The sequence below is a fragment of the Hydra viridissima genome, unplaced genomic scaffold (genome assembly GCF_058129835.1).
Source record: "Hydra viridissima isolate aposymbiotic clone 2 unplaced genomic scaffold, HvirCarnegie_v1 scaffold_14, whole genome shotgun sequence".
In the NCBI taxonomy this organism is placed as follows: Eukaryota; Metazoa; Cnidaria; class Hydrozoa; order Anthoathecata; family Hydridae; genus Hydra; species Hydra viridissima.
The window spans coordinates 6,152,501-6,176,967 of record NW_028324313.1 but is presented as its reverse complement, the minus strand read 5'-3'; the positions used below and the strand labels follow the sequence as shown (position 1 = coordinate 6,176,967).

Genomic DNA, 24,467 nt, shown 5'->3' with positions numbered 1-24,467 from the left:
GTTTAGCGAAAGTCTCATTGAATAATGAAAAACTTTAAACAAGATACGAAACATCCACCCGTTAGTTAACACGTGATCTGTTAGTTTTTGGAACGCTATGTTCAAAGTTTTTAATCGTGGAAATGTGGGTTAAATGTTTTATTGAGATGCTTGCGTTTTATTTCTTTAACTTGACAAAAAAGACACAAAGATTTCATGTCGTTTTTTTTTTCTTATGCTACCATTATTGTTTAAAAATTTTAATTACAGATTTAGCATTTACAAAATAGGTACCTCCTGATCCCTGTCAAAGCTTAGAAAAAGCTTTTTCAATGGATCTGCTGAAAACCAACCTAACAAAACATAATTGGCTCCATTACTTTATAACATTTTCACTAAATCAATTAAGCCATAGCATGTATGTACAATTCCTATACTGGTATCTTGTGTAAGCTGTTTGACTTGTTTACCAGAAGGCTTCATAAAATTTGACAGTTCGGCAGTTTCAAGTAGTAATTGTAACTGTGGATCATCAACTAATTGGATTTATTATATTTATTAATATTCATATGCCCTACATATAATATCTGGGGTATATAAAACTTCACCTACATTAACCTTTCTCATGGCATTAAGGTGCTCAAATAGAATATTAGATTGGTGAGAACTTTCTTTAGACTTTAAAAATCTAACTGCTTCAAATAAAGCAGATTTTGTTTTGATTAATGTTAACCTTTTTTTAGTTAAAGATGAAATATTACAAATGGTGCCATTGTGATAGATGGTGAGTTTAACGGTTGTTGTTTTCCATATTTGGTTACAAAAGGTGCATCATCTGGCCAATGCAGTCGACATACTGCTGTGTAGTCAGAGACAATAAAATCTGCTCTTGGGATTGCATCACTCATCTTTTTCTTTCCCCTGAATCCTTCAGTAATTTATAAATCGAGATTTTCTTTTCAGTTGAGTGATAGTTCGACTTGCAGTACACAACATCTTAAAGGCATTTTTTAAACTGGTAAAATAACTTATCATTAATTCGACAATATTAACACATATGTATATAAACTGTTAGTTAGTACAGTATCCAGTTAGCTGTTACGTCCTAAAGTTGCTTTAAATAACTTATCAACCAATAGGATTTCATAAATTACTAAAAAAAAGGCGCAATCCAGACGTCGGTTAAAGTAAAAAATCAAAATGTAAAAGGAGTATTATAAATTGGCCTTCAGTCAAACAACTTTTTTGCGTGATGTCAAGGCCTGTTATTATAGAAGGCCATGGTCCGAAATGAAAGCTCATGTGAACGATTACGACTTTCATTCCGCTACGACTTTAACTTTCGTTTCGCCCGAAATGAAATTCCATGTAAACGTGCCCTTAGTAAGACGGCCATGCAATGAATCTATAAAAGCATTGTTTTGCGCTACTTTTCAGCAGTAGTTTATTACATCAAAACAAATGAAAATGGCGGGAAGCTTGAAATTGTTCTTAACAATTAGTGTAACTTATTTTGATTTATTAAATATAGTTATAAGAAACATAGTTTTGTCATTATATACCACTTAGAAGTTTGTTAAAACGTTTATTTTCAATTTTGAATAATCAATTACTATTCGATAAGTGCAACATATTTGAAATAACTTTACTCAACAACTTCAATATTTCCTGTAATATATAAGAAACATTATTTACTTAAATATAATGTAGTAATAGTATAGGAAACCTAATGCGATAATTTTTAAAGCAATAATGACATAAAATGTAAAACAGTGTAAAGAATTGTATAAAGTATAAAGAATTGTATAAATTGTATAAAAAATAAAGTGTAAAGAATTGTATAAAGTATTAAAAAATTGTTTCTGAAATTCTGATAAATCAAAAATTTTATTGACGGTTCTTAAAAAAGTAAGTGAAAAGATTAGACCTCATTCTGAATATACGTAAACTAGGAGTGGATAAGTTACAATTATGGAAGAATTTTCTTAAGGAAATGGAAAGACTAAAAAAAAAATAGCAAAGAACTTAAATAAAGTAAAGGTTACTTTAGCTATAATTATAAGGTAAAGGAAAAGCAATGTGATTATGAAAAAGAATATCAATGGCTTCAAGGAAATCTTATGATCAATAAACAAAGCCATTTGGTTCTGGAATGCCCCATTATGGGGGATTCTTGTAGTGCAAAGCGAAAGAGAAAAAACAAAAAAACTAGCTGCTGAAAATCATGAAGCTCTATCTTTAGCCTCAGCAAGAATCAGGCTGCGCTGGAGAGTTTGAATAAACAGAAAAAAAAATCTAAACAAACGGTAAAAGTATGAAGGTTAAAATATCAAGCATATCATTTAGAAAACATGAAAATAATCATAAATAAAAATCAAGGAAAACCATTACCAGATGAAGTTATTAAATAATTGTATTGCAAATAATGATATAAACAAAACAAATCTAAAATAAAGTTTTGTTTTTATGTAAGAACATCCTTTAAAAACTATTTTTATAAAAAATCAAGTAGATTAATGTATCAAAGTGTTATGTTTTGGCTTGAAAGTTTTAACTAGAATCATTTTTTATTTGTGCAGTTAAACCTAACGCGCGCATAAAAGCGTATGCGAGCACTGTACGCGTCAAAAGTGCGCGTAGTAAATATTTTTATAAACAAATTTGAATTCTTCGACCCGAAAAAATATTATTTCCTTATTTTCCATATTTTGTTGAGTTTTTGCCTTCTTTTGATCATCCTGAGTCATTGTGCCACGCAATTCTCGATTTTTAAATGTTTTTGTGAAAAACGTCTGCATCAGAGTTCCTAAATGATCCTAATGTAAACAATCCAACTACTGTATTTTTTTAACTCTATCGATTTATTTCAAATTTCAATTCGGTGATGGTGTGTCCACTAGTATCACTCCACTAATTGAATTAAAGTTAAAACAGACTATTGTAGTTTTATAATTACTATTAATAACTTATATGTTTAGGGATAATCCACTGTCTCCTTAACCATTTTTTTAATTTTTAGATTTGATATGGGGCCTTGAAATTGTTGATATCGCTAGTACATGTAGTTTCTATTTAAGTGTACTGGCATAATCGAAAAATTCTTTCTTTCAAAATAATTGTCCAAACTTAAAAAATTTAAAATAATGTAAAGCTTTGCAAAATCAAAGTTCGTTATGTAGCCTTGAAGCTATTTAAAATAGTATGCTTCTAATGAACTGCAGAGGGGCAGTTTTCCAAAACTGTGAGAAAACGATAACCTTCCCAGGTAACATCCTATTCCATGCCCTCTTGCCTTACAATTTGAAATTAAAACACATATTGACCCGTTCATAAGTAAGACATAATTAAGTTATCATTGTACTTAAGAATCCATTAAAAACAACATTGTACTTAAGAATCCATTAAAAACAACATTGTACTCAAGAACCCATTAAAAACAACATTGTACTTAAGAATCCATTAAAAACATAGCTTTAATCATCTACTGTTGAGTATTTTTTAAATATTCTCATCAAGGCTTCATGAGCAGGAAGATATTAAAGTAAGTTTCAGGAACATTTGTAATATTTGATGTTAAAAAGAAGCCATTAAAGAGCAAAATTTATATCTGTCATTCAAAGACCTATAAGTTATTTTATATCACATTCCTCTTTAAAATTCTCATTCCATAGATCCTTTTTTATTAACTATAAACTTCTGCTTGATTACATACAAAACTAGCAATAGAAGTCATATAAACTTTTATCTCTCATTCAATAATAAATATCAATATTTCCTTTTAGAATATCAAAAACTCCCTTTAAACCTCAACCTTGTGTGGTTGTGTTTTTTTTTTTTTTCTACCAAATTAATTAGCAATATAAGAAATTCATAAATGTACACTTGGTCATGTGAGAATCTTCCTTCACAATATGACCTTCCACTTAATACCAAATCTCCTTATTCCATAATAAACAATAAACAATATACCAAGTAGCCAAGAGAAGATTTATTTAATCTCAATTTGCCATTCTAGTTAAAACAATTTTATCATATTTTTTGAACAAACATAAATGTAACTTGTTCTTATAACAGATATATTAGTTTGACAAAATAAGTTTTCTCAGCTCCTCTAAAACTATCTGATATTGTTTGGATCAATGAACCAAGAGTAGCTTCTTTTTTACAAATGTTGCCAATATTCCTGAAGCCTACTTCAATATTTCCCTGATTTGAAATGTTTTGATGAGAATAGAATAAAATACTTGACAGTAACAGATAAAAAAGTATCACTATAGATAGTTGTGTTATTGTTGAGTGTTCTTCACAAACTTCTTAAATTAAAAATTTGGAAGTAGTTTACTCGATTGCTCTACTTTTTCATTACTTTATATCCCTTTTTTTTTTATTTTTATCTCATACCTTACATTCCATTCTTTATGTCTCATACTTTTTATCCCATGCATTATGTCCCGCGTGTTTTATCCCTACTTTCTATACCATACCTTATATTCCTTACATTACATCCCATACATTACATCCTTTGTTTTATAGCCCTTATATCAAAGCAAGGTTAATATAATGTAAATCAAGTTTATCCTCAATTTTGCCATTACATAAAACCAGAATCTGCCTTAATGAAGTTAACATCATGACCCCAGTTCAAATAAAAAGAATTTTAAAATTGTTAAGGAAGACCAAGAGAATCATCATTTTCATTAGCTAAAAGTAGATAGAAAAGCTTTTACCAATACCACATAAACTTGTCATATTATGTTGATGATAACTCATTCAATAGCATTTTGGTTTTCAATTCTTTTGACGAGAACAACAATTTTTGGAATTCCATTAAACAAGAATGAGGAATATGACACAAACATTGATAAACAAAGTATGGTAAGTATAAGTAAGTTTTAATGTTTTACAGAAATGTATGACAGTTTATGTACCTAATACACACACACACACACCACACACACATAGACACACAAGCATACATGCACACACCTGAAAAATGCTTTAAAAAACTAAATTTTAAAACAAACTAGAACTGGTTTGATGCTTTAATAGTAGAAAGTAAGTAAATTTTTTTGTTCATATTTTTTACTTGGTTAAAATCTTAACTCTGTTATTGAATAATTTATTCCCATTTAGTTTAACATATAAAATGACAGTTTTTAGAATTTCAATGTTGACCAAAGCTTAGTAAAAACTATAGTCAGGGAAAGAACTTCATGTTTTAGAATTATGAAATATTTTTTAGATTTATATTATAAGATTTGCTGAAATATGGTCTTTATTTTTTAAAGACTAATATAATTAGAAAAAGAAACATCATGTTGGGCAATTGACAAATGATTATTTAATTAAATATAAATGAAATGTGGAGTTAAAGTGAAAGAGAAATTTGAATTTATTTTTTATTTTCTTAAACTGCATTTGTAAGATAACTTTTTGCTTTAAGATTGAGTGTTCTTCTGAATGTAAAAAAGAAGCTCATATTGAATTCAGCTGTCTTAATAAAAAAATAAGTTGTCTTAATAAAAAAATAATAACTCTGCAAGATTTTATGTTTATAGTCAAAGAATAAAATTGTAGTTTTTAGATTTTATCAGTTGAAGATTTATTTAAACTAAGGCAAATTTAAACTAATTTGCATAGATGCAAAGAGTGTGAAAAAGAAGAAAGAAACCAGCTAAACTTAGAGGAAGTAGAGGAGGCAAAAGAGGTAGAACTATTCAAGGCTGAAACTCTGAGATAAAAATATCAGAGCATATATTTTTAAAGAAAATTCATAGACACTGTTAGCAGCAAATCTAATCAAATTATAAAAAAAAAAAGGATGTAGATAAGACTTAAGAGAGTCTGTTTTTATTGAAACTGCTGCTTAAGTTGATGGAAGCCTGAATAATGAAGGTAAAGTTAATAAAGTTGTTCAGAGAGACCAAAAAAAGTTCTAAAAACTCTTTTCAAGGGTTTTGATAAAGAATGGCTGTAAGAATGATAAGCTTTTTTAATTTTGCTAAAACTTACCCAGCAGCAATTAAAGAGAAATAATATACTATTTATGTTCAGCCAGGAGGAAAGTACTTGTGCTATGTTACACCTCTAAAAAAAAGAGAAACACAGAAATCATAGCTGAAAATATTGCACAATTTTTAGGAGAATATAATTGATAAAACATTGGAAAAAAATGACAGAGAAAATCAACATCAAAATCCTCTATAGTTCAAACTTTAATTGAATCACTTGAGAAATCCCAAAAATCATTCTCTGACCTTCTTAAACTTCTAAAATTATACTTTAAAAGTAGAGGGTTAGAGAATGTTTTAGAACCATTCTTTGACCCACTTAAACTTCTAAATCTAAGGTCCTAACTTTTATTTACAAAAATTTAAAAATAAGATATATTTACTTGTATAGCACAGTTTGATTTGATTTTTAAAGTTAATGATGCTAGAATCTTGAAAGTTTTCTATATTGATTTCTAGATCAAAGCATCAAAGTTACATAAAAAAGGCAATCAAAAATTCCAATTTGCAAGTTTGAATGTAAAAAAGAACTTAAACTAACATTATGGCTGTAAAATATTGGGTAGTAACAGTAAATGTTTTCTTAGCAAAGTACCTTATTCTGTCATTAATCATGAGTGTATCTATAAAGATCCGGTGATTTTATTACACAATTTCCTGATAATAAACCCTGCTAGATTACCCTGTATAGATACCATATAAATTGAACTGAACAATAATGAAAGACTATCAGCAATCTCTCTTTTTTAGCTCAGATTTCAACAAGCCAAATGCCAGTCAAAACATTGTTTTTTTTTTTGAAAATTTTGCAAAGAGAAATTATTTCTTACTGATGCATTGATTATATTTTGCATGAGATATTCAGTTGAGATACAAGGCTTTGATTATTTTTTACTGTAATTTCTTTTATTTTACTGCTGGTAAATTAAAAGGTTTTAAACTCATTAAAATAATTTTTCTTTTAGGAATTTCTTTTGGATAAAGGTTATTTGAAGAAAACTGAATCACCAATTAGTCAGTTGCAGATGGAAAAGGATATCAGTAAAGCCATAATAAAACTTCAAAAGTATGACATAACTTTAAACTGTGAGTTTTTTAGATGAATTAGCCAAAGTGGAAAAATTGTATTAGCAAAAATGTCGAAAAAAAAAAAAAAAAGCATTAACTTTTAAATGTGCAAAATTTTAAAATGTGTTAGTTTGCAGTACAGTTTTGTAAAGGGTGTTGTAAAAGCAGACTGGCTCAAGTCTGTGTATTTATTTTTAATATGTGATGTTTTTGCAACTATGCTAATCATTTAAGCCATTTCAAAATGTTTTTTTTTACTCTTTTTGTACAACTATGCATGTTAATATCAAACAGGGTGTTTATAATACTTCTCTTAAATGATGTAACATCTCACTCATTTGCAATAAATGTTAGATTTGCCAATATACCAATTACTGGTCAGCTTAATGCAGAAACTAAAGAGTACATTTCCAAACCAAGATGTGGAATGCCTGATATAACAAATAATTCAATAAGGAAAAGAAAGAGAAAGAATGTTACTGGGGGAAGATGGAAAAAGCTGGTAAGCACATGTAAATATCTGCAGAATGTTATACTACCAGTAAGTTGTTAATATTTATAAAGGTTTGTAAATGTAAAGCTGAAGGAGAGAGAAACAAGAAAGTATACATATATATTATTCTTAATACTAATATATCGAAAGCAAATAATATTTGTACGTTAAATTCATAGTTCCTAAATTAATTTTTATACATAATTTACTTCTATTACTTTTGACTTTTTAATATCAATAATCTTAACTAAATCTGTGTTAATAATTCATACTGTTGCTTTAAATTTTTTATAAAATTTATAAAGTTTTTTATAAATTGATTAATAAATTGTGTAAATTGAACAATGTTTCATCAAAAAAAACTCCATAAAAGTTATTATTACCATTGTCTAGAAACTAACATGGTTTTTGGTGAATGACAACAATGATGGTATATCACGAGATGAAGTTCGAGAAATCGTACATAAATCATTTGAAAAATGGTCTTCTGTTACAAATCTTGAATTTATAGAACTGGTTAATGGACCATATAATTCTTCTGATATTCGTATTTCCTTTGAGAAAGGCAAACATAATGATCCATACCCTTTTAATAAAAATGAATTTGGGCATGTATATGATCCTAGTTCAAGTGAGTCTTTGAAAAAACATTTTTATTTTGAAAAGTTTTTAGTTACACTGAATACATCATAGTTTATACTCGTTAGTAGAGGGTGTTCACCAGAAATCCCTAGGAAAATTAACATCCCCTCTATACCAGGAGATAGCATCCAGGGTCCTGGAAAAGATATTTCAATTTACATGCCAAGTTTTTGAAATTTTTTTTTTTGGCAAATTAAAAGAGTTTTAAAATTTTGTTTAAAAAAGTAAAGAAATATAGCCAACTCTTCTTCTTTAAAACTCATAGTTTAAAACATTGATTAAAAATCAAATGATGTTTAATCAATGTTTTAAACTATGAGTTTTAAAGAAGAAGATTAATGTTTAAATATTTTAATGCCTAAAAATATTCTATTGTTTGATTTATTATTATTTATTTATTTATTTTAGAGCCATTTTGATTTCCATAAAACAGGCACAATATAGAGATTTTCCTAAGCTCTTGCAATCTAAAGGCATTAAAATTCTGAAAAATTCAGTGGCCAAACCTTTTTTCTGATTTTTTTGAATTTAACCTGATAGTTATTGGATGTAAAATCTAGATTAATTTTCTGCAGATTTATATTCAAAGTTCAGCAACTTGTTTTGATCAACTACAATAAATAAAGTATACAGATTCATTTTTTATCTAAAAAAAAAAAATTTTTATAAGAACACTTTACTGCTCATCACTCAGTAGTTTTACCAGCTCAGGATCTAAGCTAACAACACCAATAGGTTTTTTTTTGAAGGTGATCAAGTTATTGATCAGATCAGCAGAGACTGATATATTGGTGTTATTGTTATTTGTTGTTTTTTTTTTGAGATTTTGCATGTACAGTTCAGTTTTATTTTGTTGTGTGATTCTTAAAACTCTTCTGAATACACACCTACAGGGAGTTAGCCACCCAGTGGTAGCTGAACAAAATGATTTGAAAGAATTAGTCATAGTCCAGTTAATTTCCATAAATAGCCTAAAATAAGAATAGTTTATAAAGAACTTATGAATAATAAAAAGCTATTCCCTGTGCCTAAAAATGCGATTTTAATGCAAGATGGTACAAAGTCCCATACATCAAAGACTGCAATGGCATGAATTAATGAGAACCTCACAAATGTTCGGACAGATTGGACTGGAGTATTACTGGTCTTATTTAAAGGATAAGGTATATAAAGAATCTAGAGTTAAAACAAAGGAGTAGCTAATTTCCAGGATTAAAAATGAATGGGAGACCATACCTATTCAATATATCCAAAACTTGTGTGAAAGTTTTTGTCATAAAATTTTGGACTTACTATATAATGACTATCATACAGGTTACATATACATACTCAAGACTTTGTTTTATTATGATCATGAAAGTAGATCAAATTTGATTGCTTCTGAAAAACTTTTCTGAGTTTTTATTTCAACACACAAGTGTGTAGCAACTTTTGCACCACCCTGTAGATACTATTTGTAGAAGAATAACAACCAAGAATCGCAACAATATTGTTAAATCTACACAAAAGATTAATGACTTGCAAAAAATCAAAAATTCAGACATTCAATATTCAGCAAAAAATCAACATGCAGACATTCAATATTCAGAATATTGAATATCTGAATGTTGTGTCAGGGTTAGTATTTGGATTCTGATACAAGTCAACCTCTAACCAGTTTACTTCTCTTTCTGTTAGTCTTGTAAAGTAACCATTATGTTTTGCATAATAGAAGTTTCTGAATAAACAGTCTAATAATTTACGGAGTGTTCTCCTTGATCTTTGACAAGCATTAGCTTATTCATCTCAGCTTCTAACTTGACTTGTAAGTTAGCATGAATAATGTAAACTCTTTGATTTTTTTTAAATCCCCAATCTTTTCATATCTAAATAATAACATAGGAAACACTGTGTACACTTTGCTCTTCTGAGTGTATGGTGCTTTGAAATTGTAATACATAATCTTCAATTTACATACAATAGCTATCAGTTAGTAATCAAAATATTCCATAGAGTCCACTTTGATGATTGCTACTATTGTAATCAATTAAAACCAATTAAATTAACTCCAATCAAGTAGTCAGTAAGAACATTGTCAGAGACCCAGATGGGCTTTTTACATGAACTTTTTCCATTTCTTAGCATCATAATTTGAAAGTATAACTAATTTATATATGGCTTTAAAAGGAAATAAAGAGATGATATTATGTCAAAAATGTAAAGTTTTTGTCAAACAACAACAAAAATATTTTTGAAAAAAGAATTTGCGAGAAACTTGTGTACCTCTCCAATTAAAAATAAGAAAATAAGAAAACAAAGTAAATGGATTAGTTATAGTGGTATCTTTACCACTTTTTTATTATTTCTCTTTTTATTCTTAAACTTAAACAATACTTTTTTAAAGTAAACTTTTGGAAAGTATGTTATTTCTATTAATGAAAATTTAGTATTGCTTGAAAAAACACCAGCTGAAAAGACTCTCAGATGTTTCTGACCTTGCTGGTCTACATAGCTATTTCCTTGTAATGCTTGACAAGAGTCCTGAATTCCTTCTTCACCACTCTAAAGGTTTAAGAGATTTTTCAGCTTTGACCTTAGGATGAGACAATAAAATTTGAAACTCATTTTCAATGTCAGACTTTTCTTAGGGTGTTTTGTCGTTGGTCCTGAGGTTTGAAAAAGTTTACTTGTTTTCATCAATAGCACTTCCTCCTCTTCTTCTGAATCAGTGTCATTTGTAGGATTTCCAATTTTGATATAACTTGGATGCTTCTTGATAATCTTACCACAGGCTTTCTCAAACCTGTTTACCATAATAAGGGGGCATTAATTGTTAATATTAATATCTTTAATTAAATTTACTAAAAGCTAGCTCTTTTGATTGTTACATACAGTGTTAAAAGTAATTATAATTTATAAACCGAAAATTAATTAATTATTAAAATCTCTTTAACAAAATTAAAATTTTCATCTAAAACAATGTTCTTTTGTAAAATAACGTAAAAAGTTTTTCAACAATTATGATTCAATTTTTTAAATGCCTGTACTTGAACTCCAAACTGGTGCTATTGTTTTTCTTAATAGTTTACCTTTACATATTTGTAGTATTTAGTATATACTTGTCAAGTCTAACTACAATACATCTCCAGTATGATCGCCATCAAAGAAGGTACAGCCAATTACTATTTTTTTAACTCAAATTTCTCCAACATAGTGGATAGTCATGAGATGACCAAATATCTGTTGAAAATGCATAACCCTCAGTGGTTGGAAGTTCTTTGCAAAGTATCATGCTAGCTTTTATCAATAAGAATGTAGAAAATGCCTTGAGAATAACCTGTCAAAGTTATAAGAAAATTTTTTAATTTTAGGTAATCCTTACTTAAATTTTATCTTATAAAAAAATTAATGATAACCAAACTTATGTTTGAGTCTAAAAGTTATTAATCTCTTTAAGCTCTCTGATTGAACAATCTGGAATGGATGATTTCCATTTTCAATAAAGATCATAATATCCTTATCAGTCCTAAGCTGTAAAAGGTCACTGGTCCAATAATTTGGAACCTTAAAGAATGCTAGAAGATGAGGACTTCCAAAGAACTCTTTCTTGTTGCTTTGTTGGTCAGTGTCTGATTCATTAAGTTCTGAATCAGCTTCTATTTCAGTCTAATCTGGTGTTTCTCAAATTCTCTGAATGTTTCTGATTGATCATGAGACAAGTGATGATTACAAAGATAACACTTTGCTCACAGGACATCCTTCTTCTCTGCACCAATACCAACTACCACTTTTTGGGCTGTAAATTGCTTCCAGATGTCTCCTTTAACCTTTAGCATGGTGAGTTTTCTGTAAAAATGGCATGTTTAAAGCTAAATTCAGCATACAAATTACAGTTCTTTATAGTTATTAGTAATATGGTAAAATTAAATAGAAAAAACTCACCAGGAAGCAATCATAAAAATGTATTTCACAACCTTTGTTTTATTAAAGGATGTTCTCTCTAAAATCTAAAATAGATTTGTGTGGAAATGTGTTTGTATATGTGAACATACATTTACATGTTTAAGTAAATATACTGATTATCATTTTCCTTGTTTTGCAAAAAAAGAACAATAGAAAAAAAAAATTAATTTCTTGAAATTTTAGTAGAATGTTTAGTTATTAGCAATGCAAGTCTGTAACAATGACTTCATTGCTGCTTATTGAAATTCCTTTTTACTCAGCGTATCTTTCTGCTATTACAAATGAATAGGTTGAATGAATAATGAAAAGGAGAAAACAAAGAATAAATAAATGCGTAAAGGATGATTTGTTTCTTGGGCTTTTTTGCTGATTACAACTTCTGTTGATTGGGTTGTATCTTATATTAGTATCACTTCCAGTTGTTATGTAACTTCTGATAGTAGTCTGATAGTAACTTCTGGTAGAGATCAAAACAAATATTTTTATATTTTATCAATTATTGTGTTCTTTAGATTCATCTCCACATCAGATTTGATATTAAGAAAAATTTCTCATTTAAGATTTGAGGAGTAAATGTTAAGAGTAATTTTTTTTCTGAGATGAAACAAAATCTTGTCTCATATTCTTGGAATATTTCAAGATATTCAGATGAGAAGCAGATGCTTAAAACTAAGTGAGAACTTTTATGAAATGATCAACATTTTTTAAACTATTTTAGATTTACCTCCCAGCTGTCACTTTAATGATAATATGGTTTTTGCTAATGTGAATGATAAAGACGATTCTAAAGTAGGACTATTTTTTGTAACACTTCATGAACTTGGACATGCTATAGGGGTAAAGCACTTATATACTAGAGGTGCAGTTATGTATCCTTTTTCAGAATCCCAAAAAGGAGATGATTTTAACTTGACTGAGGAAGACATTAAAAGTGTTCAAGACATGTATGGTAAATATTTTAGTTAGCAGACATCTACAAGTATTAGCTTGTTGTTGCATTCTCAAAAAGTGTCACATAATTTTATTTTATTATTTGTTTTTGTAATTTTTCTTGGTTTTTGTGATAAAATGTATATTTCAGATATATATTTTTAATAAGGTTCAAGAGTTTTGCCAGCCATAACAACTTCTATGCCTATTGTAACCCTCAGTCCCAAAGCTGATTGTCCTAGCACAGTAGGTGCAATAGTACGTATAAATGATGGGAAAACCACAAGTACATTAGTGTTTAACAAAGATAAATTCCATATTTTAAATCGCTACGACTTTGGAGTAGAAAAAGGTCCATTTCTGGTTTCTTCAAAATTTTATCCATTGACTTTTGTTGATGCAATTTTCACAAGAGATAACTATCATTTCTTCTTTCATGGTGATACGTGAGTTTTTATTTAAACAATTAAATCTCTAATTTTTATGATTTTTACACTAGAAATGTATCTTTTAAAGTTTACTTTTATTTCAGGTTTTCTGTATTTATGGATTACAAACTGCAAAGAGGTGCCAGAAAAATATCAGATGGATTCCAAAAATTAGATGCTGGATTTCGAGATGTGGATGCAGCATTGTCAATTGATGGTTCAGTTTTTTTATTTAAAGGTAATTTAAGCTACAATAAATGCAATTATTGTTTTCTTAAGAAGTAAATGTGGGTTCTTAAGTTGTAATCTATTACATCCATTGCATTTTATTGCATAGGGGAATACTATTGGAAGTTTAATTTGATATCGACAAAAGATTATACATTGGATGATGACTATCCAAAAAAAATTACAACTTATTGGATAGGTTTACCTAGTTCTATTGATGCTGCATTTACTTGGATCAATGGTGAAATATATTTTTTCAAAGGTAATTCTTAAAAATTAATTCCAGTAGAGTAGTAGTGTTATTTGTTAATTACTTTTTATAAACTTAGTATTATGGTCTCTTAAATATTTTTTGAAATTAACTCTTTTAACGCCTTAATGGGCACACTCAAATTAACTCAAGCTGAGGTTAACCTGCAAAAATTCTAGCGTCGACTTTTTTGTATAGCTATAATAATCAAAATCGAATTTTTATTTTTTACTTCTTATTTTTTATTGTAAATTTTACGCAAAAATATAGTTTACTAAACAAAACATTAAAAAATAATTTTTTTTTTTAAAAAGAATATCGAGATCGTTAACATTGTAACAAAAATTTGCATTTAAATATTTTTTTTTTAACTTTTTTTTTTTATATTCTCATAAGTAAACTTTTTTTAATAAAGGTTTATAATATCTTTAACAAATTTATATCTATTATAAGTTTGATTGGTATATATCTAATATCTATTAGTGAAATTTGTTACTATTCTGCCCAAACTGAAATGAGATTTTAGTTTTCTCCTGTTTAGGCACGGAATACTATCGAGTCAACAAAAAGTATTTTAAAGTAGAATATGGCTATCCTGTAAAACTTTCAGAAAGTTTCTTAAAATGCAATTTGCAAGAAGGATTGAATAACCAATCCTCTAAAGAATCTTTATCGCTACCGAATTCTTTTGTTCTCCTTTTATCTGTTTTTTTAACATTTTTGTCGCAAAAATGAGCAGGAAATTTGAAATTTTTTATAGTTTATTAAAAAGATTTTATAAAGATTATTAATTTTTTGATTATTCATTTTTCAATCGTGATTATTTAGGAAGAACAAATTAAAGTTTACTTCTTGAAAGTAAAATTAAAAATTTGTTGTTTGGGGAAGAAGAATTTTATTGTTCGAAGCAAAATTTTAAACTGACTCTTTAAACAGTAAATTTTTAAATAAAGCTTTTATAAATATTTAAATTTTTGCTCCGAAATTTAAATGTAAAATCTACTCACGGTTTGAAATTATTTTTATCAAGTTTTCTTTTAATCATATTATTTATATGCATGAGAAAATTTCTTAATTGTAAATTTGTTTCATATATAGTTTTTAATATATTTCTATTCTTTTTTTAGTATCAATTTTACAATATTTTTATAAGATTAAATGTTACAGGATTTTTTTAAATATATTTTTGCATGCGTTGTAATGTGAAATTTTCAATTATTAAAAGTGTAGTTTTATTCGAATAATACACAGTGGAACCTCAGGTAAACAGTGGAATCTCAGGTACACAGTGGAACCTCAGGTACACAGTGGAACCTCAGGTACACAGTGGAACCTCAGGTACACAGTGGAACCTCAAGTACACAGTGGAACCTCAGGTAAACAGTGGAACCTCAGGTACACGGTGAAACCTAAGGTCGCACAAAGTCTGGAAACTCATACCAACATTTTAAACAAGCTTGTGTTCCATTACTTTTATTAGAATAATTCCTAAAAATCAGCATTGTTGTTTACTTCGTTAGAAAGTTACGACTGCTCAAAGTCAAAACTTTTCCAAATAAAGAATGAAAAGATTTTCTTTTAAAAAAAATAATTTCTTTATTTGCAATTTAGTAAAATAAGATTATACTAATCATTCTCTAATGATATACTCTTTTATGATATATTCTTTTATGAATATGTTCTTGCCTAAATGTTAAATGGCTTAATAGTGGGTATGTAAACTTTAAAAGTATTATTTCTTAGCACACAATTGTTTTAGTGTATAAAGCTTTTTTTTTTTTCTCCGTTGGACAGGTCCCTGTTTATTTGCCTTGTGTACATTAAAAGTTATTAACACAATTTTGTGATGAGATAATGAAAAAATGAATTACGAAGCAGAAAGAGAGGTGATCATCTGTGATCTCAAGCTCAAAAGCCTAATTCAGATATTGTGGGAAAACTAATAGTGTCAAATAGAATGGTTGCCAAACACCCTAACTGGTTCATGACTAGCATCTAATGGGGAAATAGTGCCTCGGACTCAGCAATCACATCATTATCAAGGCCAATTATCCAGGTTTCTCCATTTTTTTTACTTAAGATGGAGCTCCTTGCCACATTAAAAAAGACCCAGAAATGACTGAAAAACAATCTTTAGTACCGGCCGGAAACCATGTGGATTCTCAAATCTCAAGACTCTACTAAATGTAGGCTAAACTTGGCTGAAAGAGCTGCAAATTTATGTATCCAATTGTAACATCCTTAAGATTGCCAATTTCCAAGGCTTGGAATTCCTCATTAAAAACTATAACTGTTCGAGATTCTGGTACAGGGTGGGGGCTACAAATTGGCCGAGGGAGGCCTTATCGATTAAAATTTTTCTAGTAAAACTTAGGCTAGTTTAGAAATTTTTAAAATTAAATCTGGTGAATGTCAATCTTCTGTTTTGCTCAATTGCTTGACTTATACAATCACAGTCTTCATTTTCTGTAATGAATTTCTTTACATCTGTTTATGGTAATTTACCCAGGAACCATTAACAGTATTTTCAAATACAAGAACAAATGACTTTATCCCAATTTTAAATTCAACCTCATAGACATCGAAGTTTGATTTCTGGACGCGCCCCCATGTTTACTGCTTAAACTTTTAACATCATTCTATGTCAAAGTCATCAACTCTCGAAACTTCAGTATCTACAATTACATGGTTAGCTGCATCTGTACTAATGTTATTGTCAGCATCATATAGTCTCTTGAGCAACTTCTTTTAAAACTTCATCAATAATTGAATCAGGTTTATCATAATTGTAAGCGGCCATTTGTTTAGGTTCACGAGATGAACTTGTTTAATCCTAATATTCATGTTCTAATGGCCAATTTTAATTGCTATTTAGAAAACAAAAATCGACAATGCAAATGGTGAAAATGCTTTACTTCATCAGAGAAGCTGTTTTATTTATTAATTTATTTTTGATGATGCTCACGAAAACATTCAAAAGTCACTAACAAAAGTCACTGACAAGGCAAAAAGGTGATTATAAAAAGCGAGTCATTCCAAGGAATAATATTGCTATTGGAACAGAAGTGTTATTACAAAAATTATAAATGTCATGGCAGAAAAGAAGGAAAGTTTGTAAAGTCATGGGTTGGACCATATTCACTAATTACTAAAAGTCACCACTTTCAAGATAAATGCAGCTTGAAGAATGTTAATGACGTAGTATTGATGAAAAAAGCACAAATAAGTTTGTTCTTATACAAAGAGAAAAATCGTAAATAATCACAACATTCAATAAAAAATTAACATCAAATTTTCAAAAGATAATGTTAAAAGTGAACCTATTATAAAATATAATGAATCAAGCAGATGGCATCACTCAACATGGAGCAGTATGAAGGTTTCAAATGAAAGAATTGCAAAATGTGCATCTTTTGATATGAAAAACTACGGAAAAGTTTGGAATTGTTAAGGAACAAAATCTTTCTGTATGACGCATAAACCTACTACTTGTTCAAAGCAACTCCATAAAATGAAAGAAGATGAAAACTGCTTTTTCAGGGCAGTTTTTTTCATTATTCACAATGAAGATGAACACGGTAAGTAGAAATAAAAATGTTAGTCACATGCGTAGCAAAGCACATGAGAAAAAGACTGGCTATTTAAATATGGCAATTTAGATGCATATTTATTAAACTAAAACTAAGATATGGGCAACTGATATTTTATGAGATTAGATATCAAAGTATACTGTAAATATGTACGGAAAACAAAATTGATGACCTAACCATAAAGTTTAAATCTTAAGAAATTTAATCTATGTTTCTAGACAACTCAACAGGAATCCACTTTGATTTTGTGATTAGCAATTAAAAATCTACCTTTTTTTATCAACAAATATTTTATTCCAATAACGACAAAGCGTTGGATATGGGATTTTGGAAGTCTGCTGTTTCTTTAATACTTTTTCCTTTTTGGATTAAAATTAAAGCTTCTTTCATTTCTTTATTGAAAGTTTTTGCTTTTAAAGCTGTTCTTCTATGCACTCGAGGCATTATAACACTTAGCAATAATAAACTTTACTTTAAAGTTGCTCACGAGTTTCCTACTGAAATACTAAAAAGTCAAACTTTGATTTGTTTTTACACAGATGACAAAACTTTTTTAACGTAATGTTTACACAAAATATGATTGAGCCGCAGTTCAGCCCTACCCGAGAAGAAGTAGCTCATTCCTCCCGAAGCTGTGCCACAGGATTAAATTATTAAATGCACAATTCGTACGTGGTTTATGCATAAAAAACACCTTTTACTAGTTAATATATTGTTTGTTTGTTACTTTTCAACCACTGTCTGATGTCTCAAAATAGCCAGCATGTTCTTTAAAAACTTTCAAAAAGCATGGAAATTTTACTTACGCACAGAAAAAAGTAGAATATACCGCTGACCCAGTTTTTTACTGGATGTCGCTGACACTCGTACCGACATCCAGTAAAAAACTGGATGTCGGTACGAGTCTTGACAATTTTTCTGTAATTACTTAGTGAAAATTCGGAATCATTTTCTAGGCGCATTTGAGCTATGAGATCAATGATTCACTTCTATCCGTGGCTTACTCCTACCCATCCTCCCCTACAGTAAAAAAGATATGGGAGTTAAAACCTCATACTTCATCGTCCCTATTGGGAAATTTTATTATTATTATTTTTTTGTTTAGAATGTTATTAAATCAAAAACGGACACAAAACATCGTTTTTTTAAATTCTCAGAAAACGATTCCTTGAAAATATTTTTTTGGGGAGGGGGAACTTATAACAATCACCTGACTACGTCACTACATAAATAAGAATTTTACACAACGAAGTTTTTTTCTCTCAGGTTTTTCTTAAACATGTGCACTATTCGTCCTTTTTTAAATCTAGGTGAGCACTATAATAGTAGAAATATTTCAACATATAAATACAATTTGCTTTTGTTCAAAACATGTTTTTTTTAAAAATTTACCTATCAAAAATTTTTTACTGATTGATATTCTAACCAGAAGGTTCTTTGAAGGTAATTTATGTATTAATTACGTTCCAAAATATTTTTGTCAAATGCGATTTTAGTGGTGGTGGCGATTTTAGTGGTGGTGGGCAAGTTTTCACCACTTTCTTTTAGAATTTATACCTTTCGGTAACCCGTGCATAAACACGACTAAATAAATGACAAGATTTGAGGTTTTCTTTGGGTTGCAGCCACCTAAAATAAAAAATATTTTAGAAGTATTAAGATAAAATAATTTAGATATGACAACAATATCATTGGAAGTTAGAGTCGTAATATGACACCATTGAGGCTGATCCCGTAAAGATGATTTTGATTGATCAATTGTACCAGGATATTCTCCAAAAGTTAAATTTCTTTCATTTAATATTTCCACATAAACATTCCAGAAATTTTTTGAAAAGCCCCGAACTATTCAAGAACTTAAGGCAAACATACGACAGGAAATTCTTTCCCTACAACCTCAGATGTTAAGAAGTGTCATGGAGAATAGCTTAAAAAGAGCTCGACTTTGTGAAGCCGAGAATGGATGCTATTTAAGAGACATTATCTTTCGTAACTAAGTCAGAACTAACTTACAGACTCTAAACTTTGTAATAAAAAAAGGAATTAATTAAATACAGTCATTTAAGAAAAAGTTATTTAATTTCTAAAATGTAAAGTGACTTACGGGTCACCTTGTAGTAGCTGCTCTTGTACTAAAGGAGCTTATGAAACATTGAATTTTCAGCAGATTTTAGATTGGTGAAACACTATGTTTCTGCAAAAGGACAGCATTTCAGACTAAGAGACCCTAACCATTCTGTGCAAGATGATAAATCAATAAATACCAACTGTTTTTAGGAACAATTTAAGGTATTAGGGCATAAATCCAAAAAAGTGAGTAACCCATGATACCAAAAGAACCCTTGTGCATCCCCAGAAGTCTGATAACTGTCTCTAATATTTGTTGTTTTTTTGTCAGCTTTAATTATGTTTTGCTTTGTGAACTTCATTGTGACAAATGGAGAATTTTCTATCTATAGACAATCCATAAGAAGCCAATTTTTAGGACAGAAAAGCGAAAAAATGCGAGGAATAATTATTTTTTCTGAGGATGAACCTTTATTGACAAGTGAAGCTAGAAGTTTCTTTAAAAAGATTTCATTTAAGAGGATATTTGATGGCTCTTCATTTGCGTATATGAGTTAGTCAAATTGGTTTAAGCTTTGTGAAGAAAACCAAACACAACATGTTGTAGAGAAAGTCTTAAAGATTCTGCCTGAAAAAGTATTACAATAGACGCATTTAATTTTAATTTATCATCAAAAAAAACATCTCAGACATTTCTCAAATGTTTTTCTGCATAAAAATACGCAATTTGGGCGTCAAAGACTTTAAGAAAGTACGGCTGGTTAAATACGTATGTATATATGTATGTATATATATATATATATATATATATATATATATATATATATATATATATATATATATATATATATATATATATATATATATATATATATATATATATATATATACATACACTGCAGACCAAAAGTTTCCGGACACTTGATATTTTTATATAAAAAGCTAAAATCTATCCTGTATCATTAAATTAATCAATAATATTAATTTATAATACTTAAACTTACTAACTTTAAGTGTTTATGTAAGTTTAAGATCAGTAATTGGGTATTACTGACCTCAAACTTACATAAATAAGTCTGTTTTTTAATTGTTTATTTTAGCTTGATGTATAGTTACATTACTCTTAAGAGTTTGGTCTTGTTAAAGTTATTTATTTGTTGAAACATGAAGGAAATATTTATAATATAATGATAGCCGACTAAAATTATTGAGAATATTTAGTTTTGTTTAGTTTTCATTTGGTATTAATGACGATTGCATTAAAAAATCTTCAAAAAAATTTTAAAACTTTAAAATTTGACTATTAATTAAAAATATGGGGAATCAACCTTCTTTAACGGTTGCAAAACGTTCTGAAATAATTACATTACATAAAGAAAGTTATTCAGTTCGTAAAATTTGCAAAAAATTAAAAGTTGCCACGGAAGACAACAAAAGCAGAAGATATTAGTATAATATTGATGAGTAAAAGATATAGAAGACTTACGGCCCCGGAAAAAACTTCAGGCTTTAATAGGAGTCATTTAAAATCTATTTCATTAACCACTACGAAATGAAGCCTTAGACAGGCAGGATATTCTGGCCGTATAGCGGTCAGGAAACCGTTGCTACGGATTGGAAACAAAAAGAAAAGATTACAATGGGCTATAGACCATCAAAATTGGACAGAAGAAGGCTGGGGAAGAGTACTATGGACCGACGAGTCCAAATTTAAACTGTTTGGGCAAAGATGTAGAATTTACATCAGAACAACAAAAGAAAAAATGATCCCAGAGTGTTTTATGCCAACAATCAAGCATGGTGGTGGGTCAGTTATGGTATGGGGATGTTTTTCTTCAGCTGGTGTAGGTAACCTAGTTAAAATTGAGGGTATTATAAAAAAAGAACAATATAAAACAATTCTTGAAAACAATACTATACCTTCTGGCTTAAGAACTATTGGTCGTGGTTTTTTTTTTTATGCAGGACAATGACCCTAAACACACCTCAAAATTATTTAAGAACTATATAAAGAAACGAGATGATAATGGTGTCCTCAAAAACTTAAACTGGCCGTCCCAATCACCAGATTTGAACCCAATAGAGTTACTGTGGGAAGAATCGGACAGAAAGGTCAGACAAAAATGCCCAACATTCAAAGAGCACCTGTGGCAGATAGTAGAAGAATCCTGGTTATCAATTACACCCAAAATAATAGATAAACTAATAAATAGGATGCCACGGATTGCAAAAAAAGTGATAAAAACTCGTGGGTTATTTTTTGACGAAAAGACAGTTTAATAATAATAGTGTTGTTAGTATTTTTTTTATTTCATTTTTTTTCTTTTTTTTTTCTTCTTAAGTAGTAGCTATATGTATCGTTTATAAAATAAATATGATACTTGAATTTTATTGAAAAAATTATGGGAGTTTTAATTAAAAAATTAAACGAAATCCAAGTGTCCGGACACTTTTGGCCTGCAGTGTATATGCGAAACCTCGCGCACTTTCTTTTTTGATCATAATTTATACGTTGTACATTAACTTTACAGTATTGGACAAAACATTTGCAACCAACATCGAACAATGCTAAAAAGAGTTCCTAATTTTACATGTCTTAAAAACGAACTATACTACCACAGCAAACAGTTCAGGAGTCTGGAGTCATAGCATGCCATGACATGAGCAGTCAGCTGACAGGTGACAGCACACAGGCAGAATTTCGTTGACAAGTGCCATTTTGCAGCGGACAAAATAAGTGCAACTTTTTTGGTTTGTTTCATTTTCTTAAGTCTGGTCCGTGTCAACGTCACGGAAGTTTTTTAACAATTGAAGGAAGTATCCAGAAGTTTCCAGAAGCATGCAGAAGCTTCCAGAAGTTTCCAGAAGAAGCATCTGGAAGCATCCAGTAGCATCCAGAAATATTTATTATTTTTATGACTTCAAGTGCAAAAATGGCTCCCGACAGTCTTGGATTGGAACTAAGAAAGAAAATTATTGGCGATTACGTAAGTGGAATGTCACAAAAAAGTATTTGTGATAAAATCGCGTGAAAAAATGGACCGTATCAAGACTATGTTCCAAATATCGTTCTACGGGGAAGTTGGCAGCAGATAACAAAGGTGGAAGACCGCGTTCCACCACTTCTAGAGAGGATTCTATGATCGTCAGATCCGTTAAGAAGGATCCCTGGATATCATCAGTCGAGATACAAAAGCAATTAGAGCTGCCTGTATCGGACCGAACAATCAGACGACGTGCTGTTGAAGCCAGATTGTTTTCTCGACGTCCTGCAAAGAAACCGCTGATTTCACTAAAAGACCAGAAGAAAAGACTCCTGTTTGCTACATCTCATATTGACTGGAATGTGCAGAAATGGCGAACTGTCCTGTTCAGTGATGAATCGAAGTTCAACATCATTAGGAGCGATGGCGTTTGCCGTGTACGTCGACCGGCCGGAAAACGCCTCGATTTACGTTACTGCCATAAGACCGTGAAGCATGGTGGAGGCAATGTAATGGTCTGGGGGTATTTTTCTGCTAACGGTCTAGGTCCAATACATCGAAACGATGGAATGATGGACCGTTTCATGAATAAAAATATCCTGAAAGATGTTGTTACCTCATGCTGAATTGAATATGCCAATAAAATGGGTTTTTCAGCAAGACAACGATCCGAAACACACTGCAAAAGTAGTCAAGCAGTGGTTTCAAGACAACCACCTATCGGTGATGGATTGGCCGCCTCAATCTCCGGATCTCAATCCTATGGAGAACCTATGGGAGATCGTCAACCGCAGAATTAATCTTGAAGGTGTTCGTAATAAGGATCAACTGTTTGAACAAATCCAAAAGGCCTGGGCAGCGATTCCACAAAGTTTCATTGATCACCTGATCGAATCTATGCCTCGAAGATGCAAGGCTGTGATCGACAACAAAGGATTCGCCACGAAATATTGATAGCGAAATACAGCTTGGTCAACATTTTGTCGAGTTGCACTTGTTTTGTCCAGAAGGAAATCAACTTTGTTTAATACTTTTGATTAATTTATCAATTTTCGTGTACAAATAATGAACTTTGTGATGAATAAGACTTGAAGAACTTTGTCTCTAAACAGTTACATAGTTATTTCTCTAAATTGAAAAAATGCAGCACTTTTATATAAAGAAACTAAATTAGCATTATTTGGTTGCAAATGTTTTGTCCAATACTGTATAAGTTAAGTATGGGTATTAAGGCCCATCTTTGTCGAATGCGCGGTAAAGAAATGCTGATTTTTTTTTGCTGCCAGTGATAAAACCAGATAACTCTAATATTTTAATGTCGAAAAAAAGTTTCACAATTTATTTTTTCCCTAACTTTGGATTAGTGGGCCTTATTACCCGCCGGGCCTTAATACCCATACTTACCTTATATTTTTTGCATATAGATTTAAAGAAGTTTCTTGTGCATACCCGTGCCTAATCCTTTGCTAGAACAAAAGTAAGACGGTGATTAAAATTACCATAATAATGTTAGCTAAATGTTAGTATCTAAGAAAGCGGAAAATCAGATCATAATATCAGATCATTAAGTTTAGCAGTGTTTAAGCCGAAAGTATTATTTTCATGATACGTTGGTACCGCAGCGTCGTCTGCTGGATTGTCATTTTAATTTGACAATAAAGACATTTTGGTTAGTTTTTCATAACAAATTTGAGGGCGGGTTCAGATCTGGTGCTCTTGTTTAGGCAAGAGATACCTAATCTTATAATGCTTATTGTTTTTCTAATAAACATTTACAATTCTTGTTCAATGTAGGGTCGAAGAAATGAAAAAGGGTGGGAAATATATGTTCGTAACAAGTATATATGTAGCGTTG

The 24,467-nt window shown here is 29.8% G+C and overlaps 1 protein-coding gene and 1 pseudogene across 5 annotated transcripts; one reads left to right on the top strand and one right to left on the bottom strand.

Moving 5' to 3' along the window:
- Positions 1-537: 537 nt before the first annotated feature.
- Positions 538-4,728, bottom strand: LOC149879058 (uncharacterized; annotated as a pseudogene).
- LOC149879057 (collagenase 3-like) lies at positions 2,633-14,884 on the top strand. Of its 5 annotated transcripts, none has more exons than XM_090071821.1 (9): positions 2,633-4,854; positions 6,956-7,056; positions 7,413-7,560; positions 7,945-8,182; positions 12,854-13,084; positions 13,235-13,511; positions 13,598-13,731; positions 13,831-13,983; positions 14,513-14,881. In XM_090071821.1, the coding sequence occupies exons 1-9, from the start codon at positions 4,732-4,734 to the stop codon at positions 14,704-14,706; spliced, it is 1,599 nt and encodes a 532-aa protein (XP_089927947.1). In that variant the 5' UTR covers positions 2,633-4,731; the 3' UTR covers positions 14,707-14,881. The 5 variants fall into 5 exon arrangements, with proteins under 5 accessions (XP_089927947.1, XP_089927951.1, XP_089927949.1 ...); XM_090071822.1 differs by having other exon boundaries at positions 2,691-4,854; positions 6,956-7,076; XM_090071823.1 differs by lacking the exon at positions 7,945-8,182 and having other exon boundaries at positions 2,689-4,854; positions 14,513-14,884.
- The last annotated feature ends 9,583 nt before the right edge of the window (positions 14,885-24,467 follow it).

What these genes read in the sequence shown, in the direction of transcription:
- LOC149879057 (XM_090071821.1), top strand. Translation starts at nt 4,732, where the DNA reads ATGTTGATGATAACTCATTCAATAGCATTTTGGTTTTCAATTCTTTTG. An exon ending in TGTATATGATCCTAGTTCAA is followed by an intron (nt 8,183 to 12,853) that starts GTGAGTCTTTGA and finishes AAACTATTTTAG; the next exon opens with ATTTACCTCCCAGCTGTCAC. An exon ending in TGAAATATATTTTTTCAAAG is followed by an intron (nt 13,984 to 14,512) that starts GTAATTCTTAAA and finishes TCTCCTGTTTAG; the next exon opens with GCACGGAATACTATCGAGTC.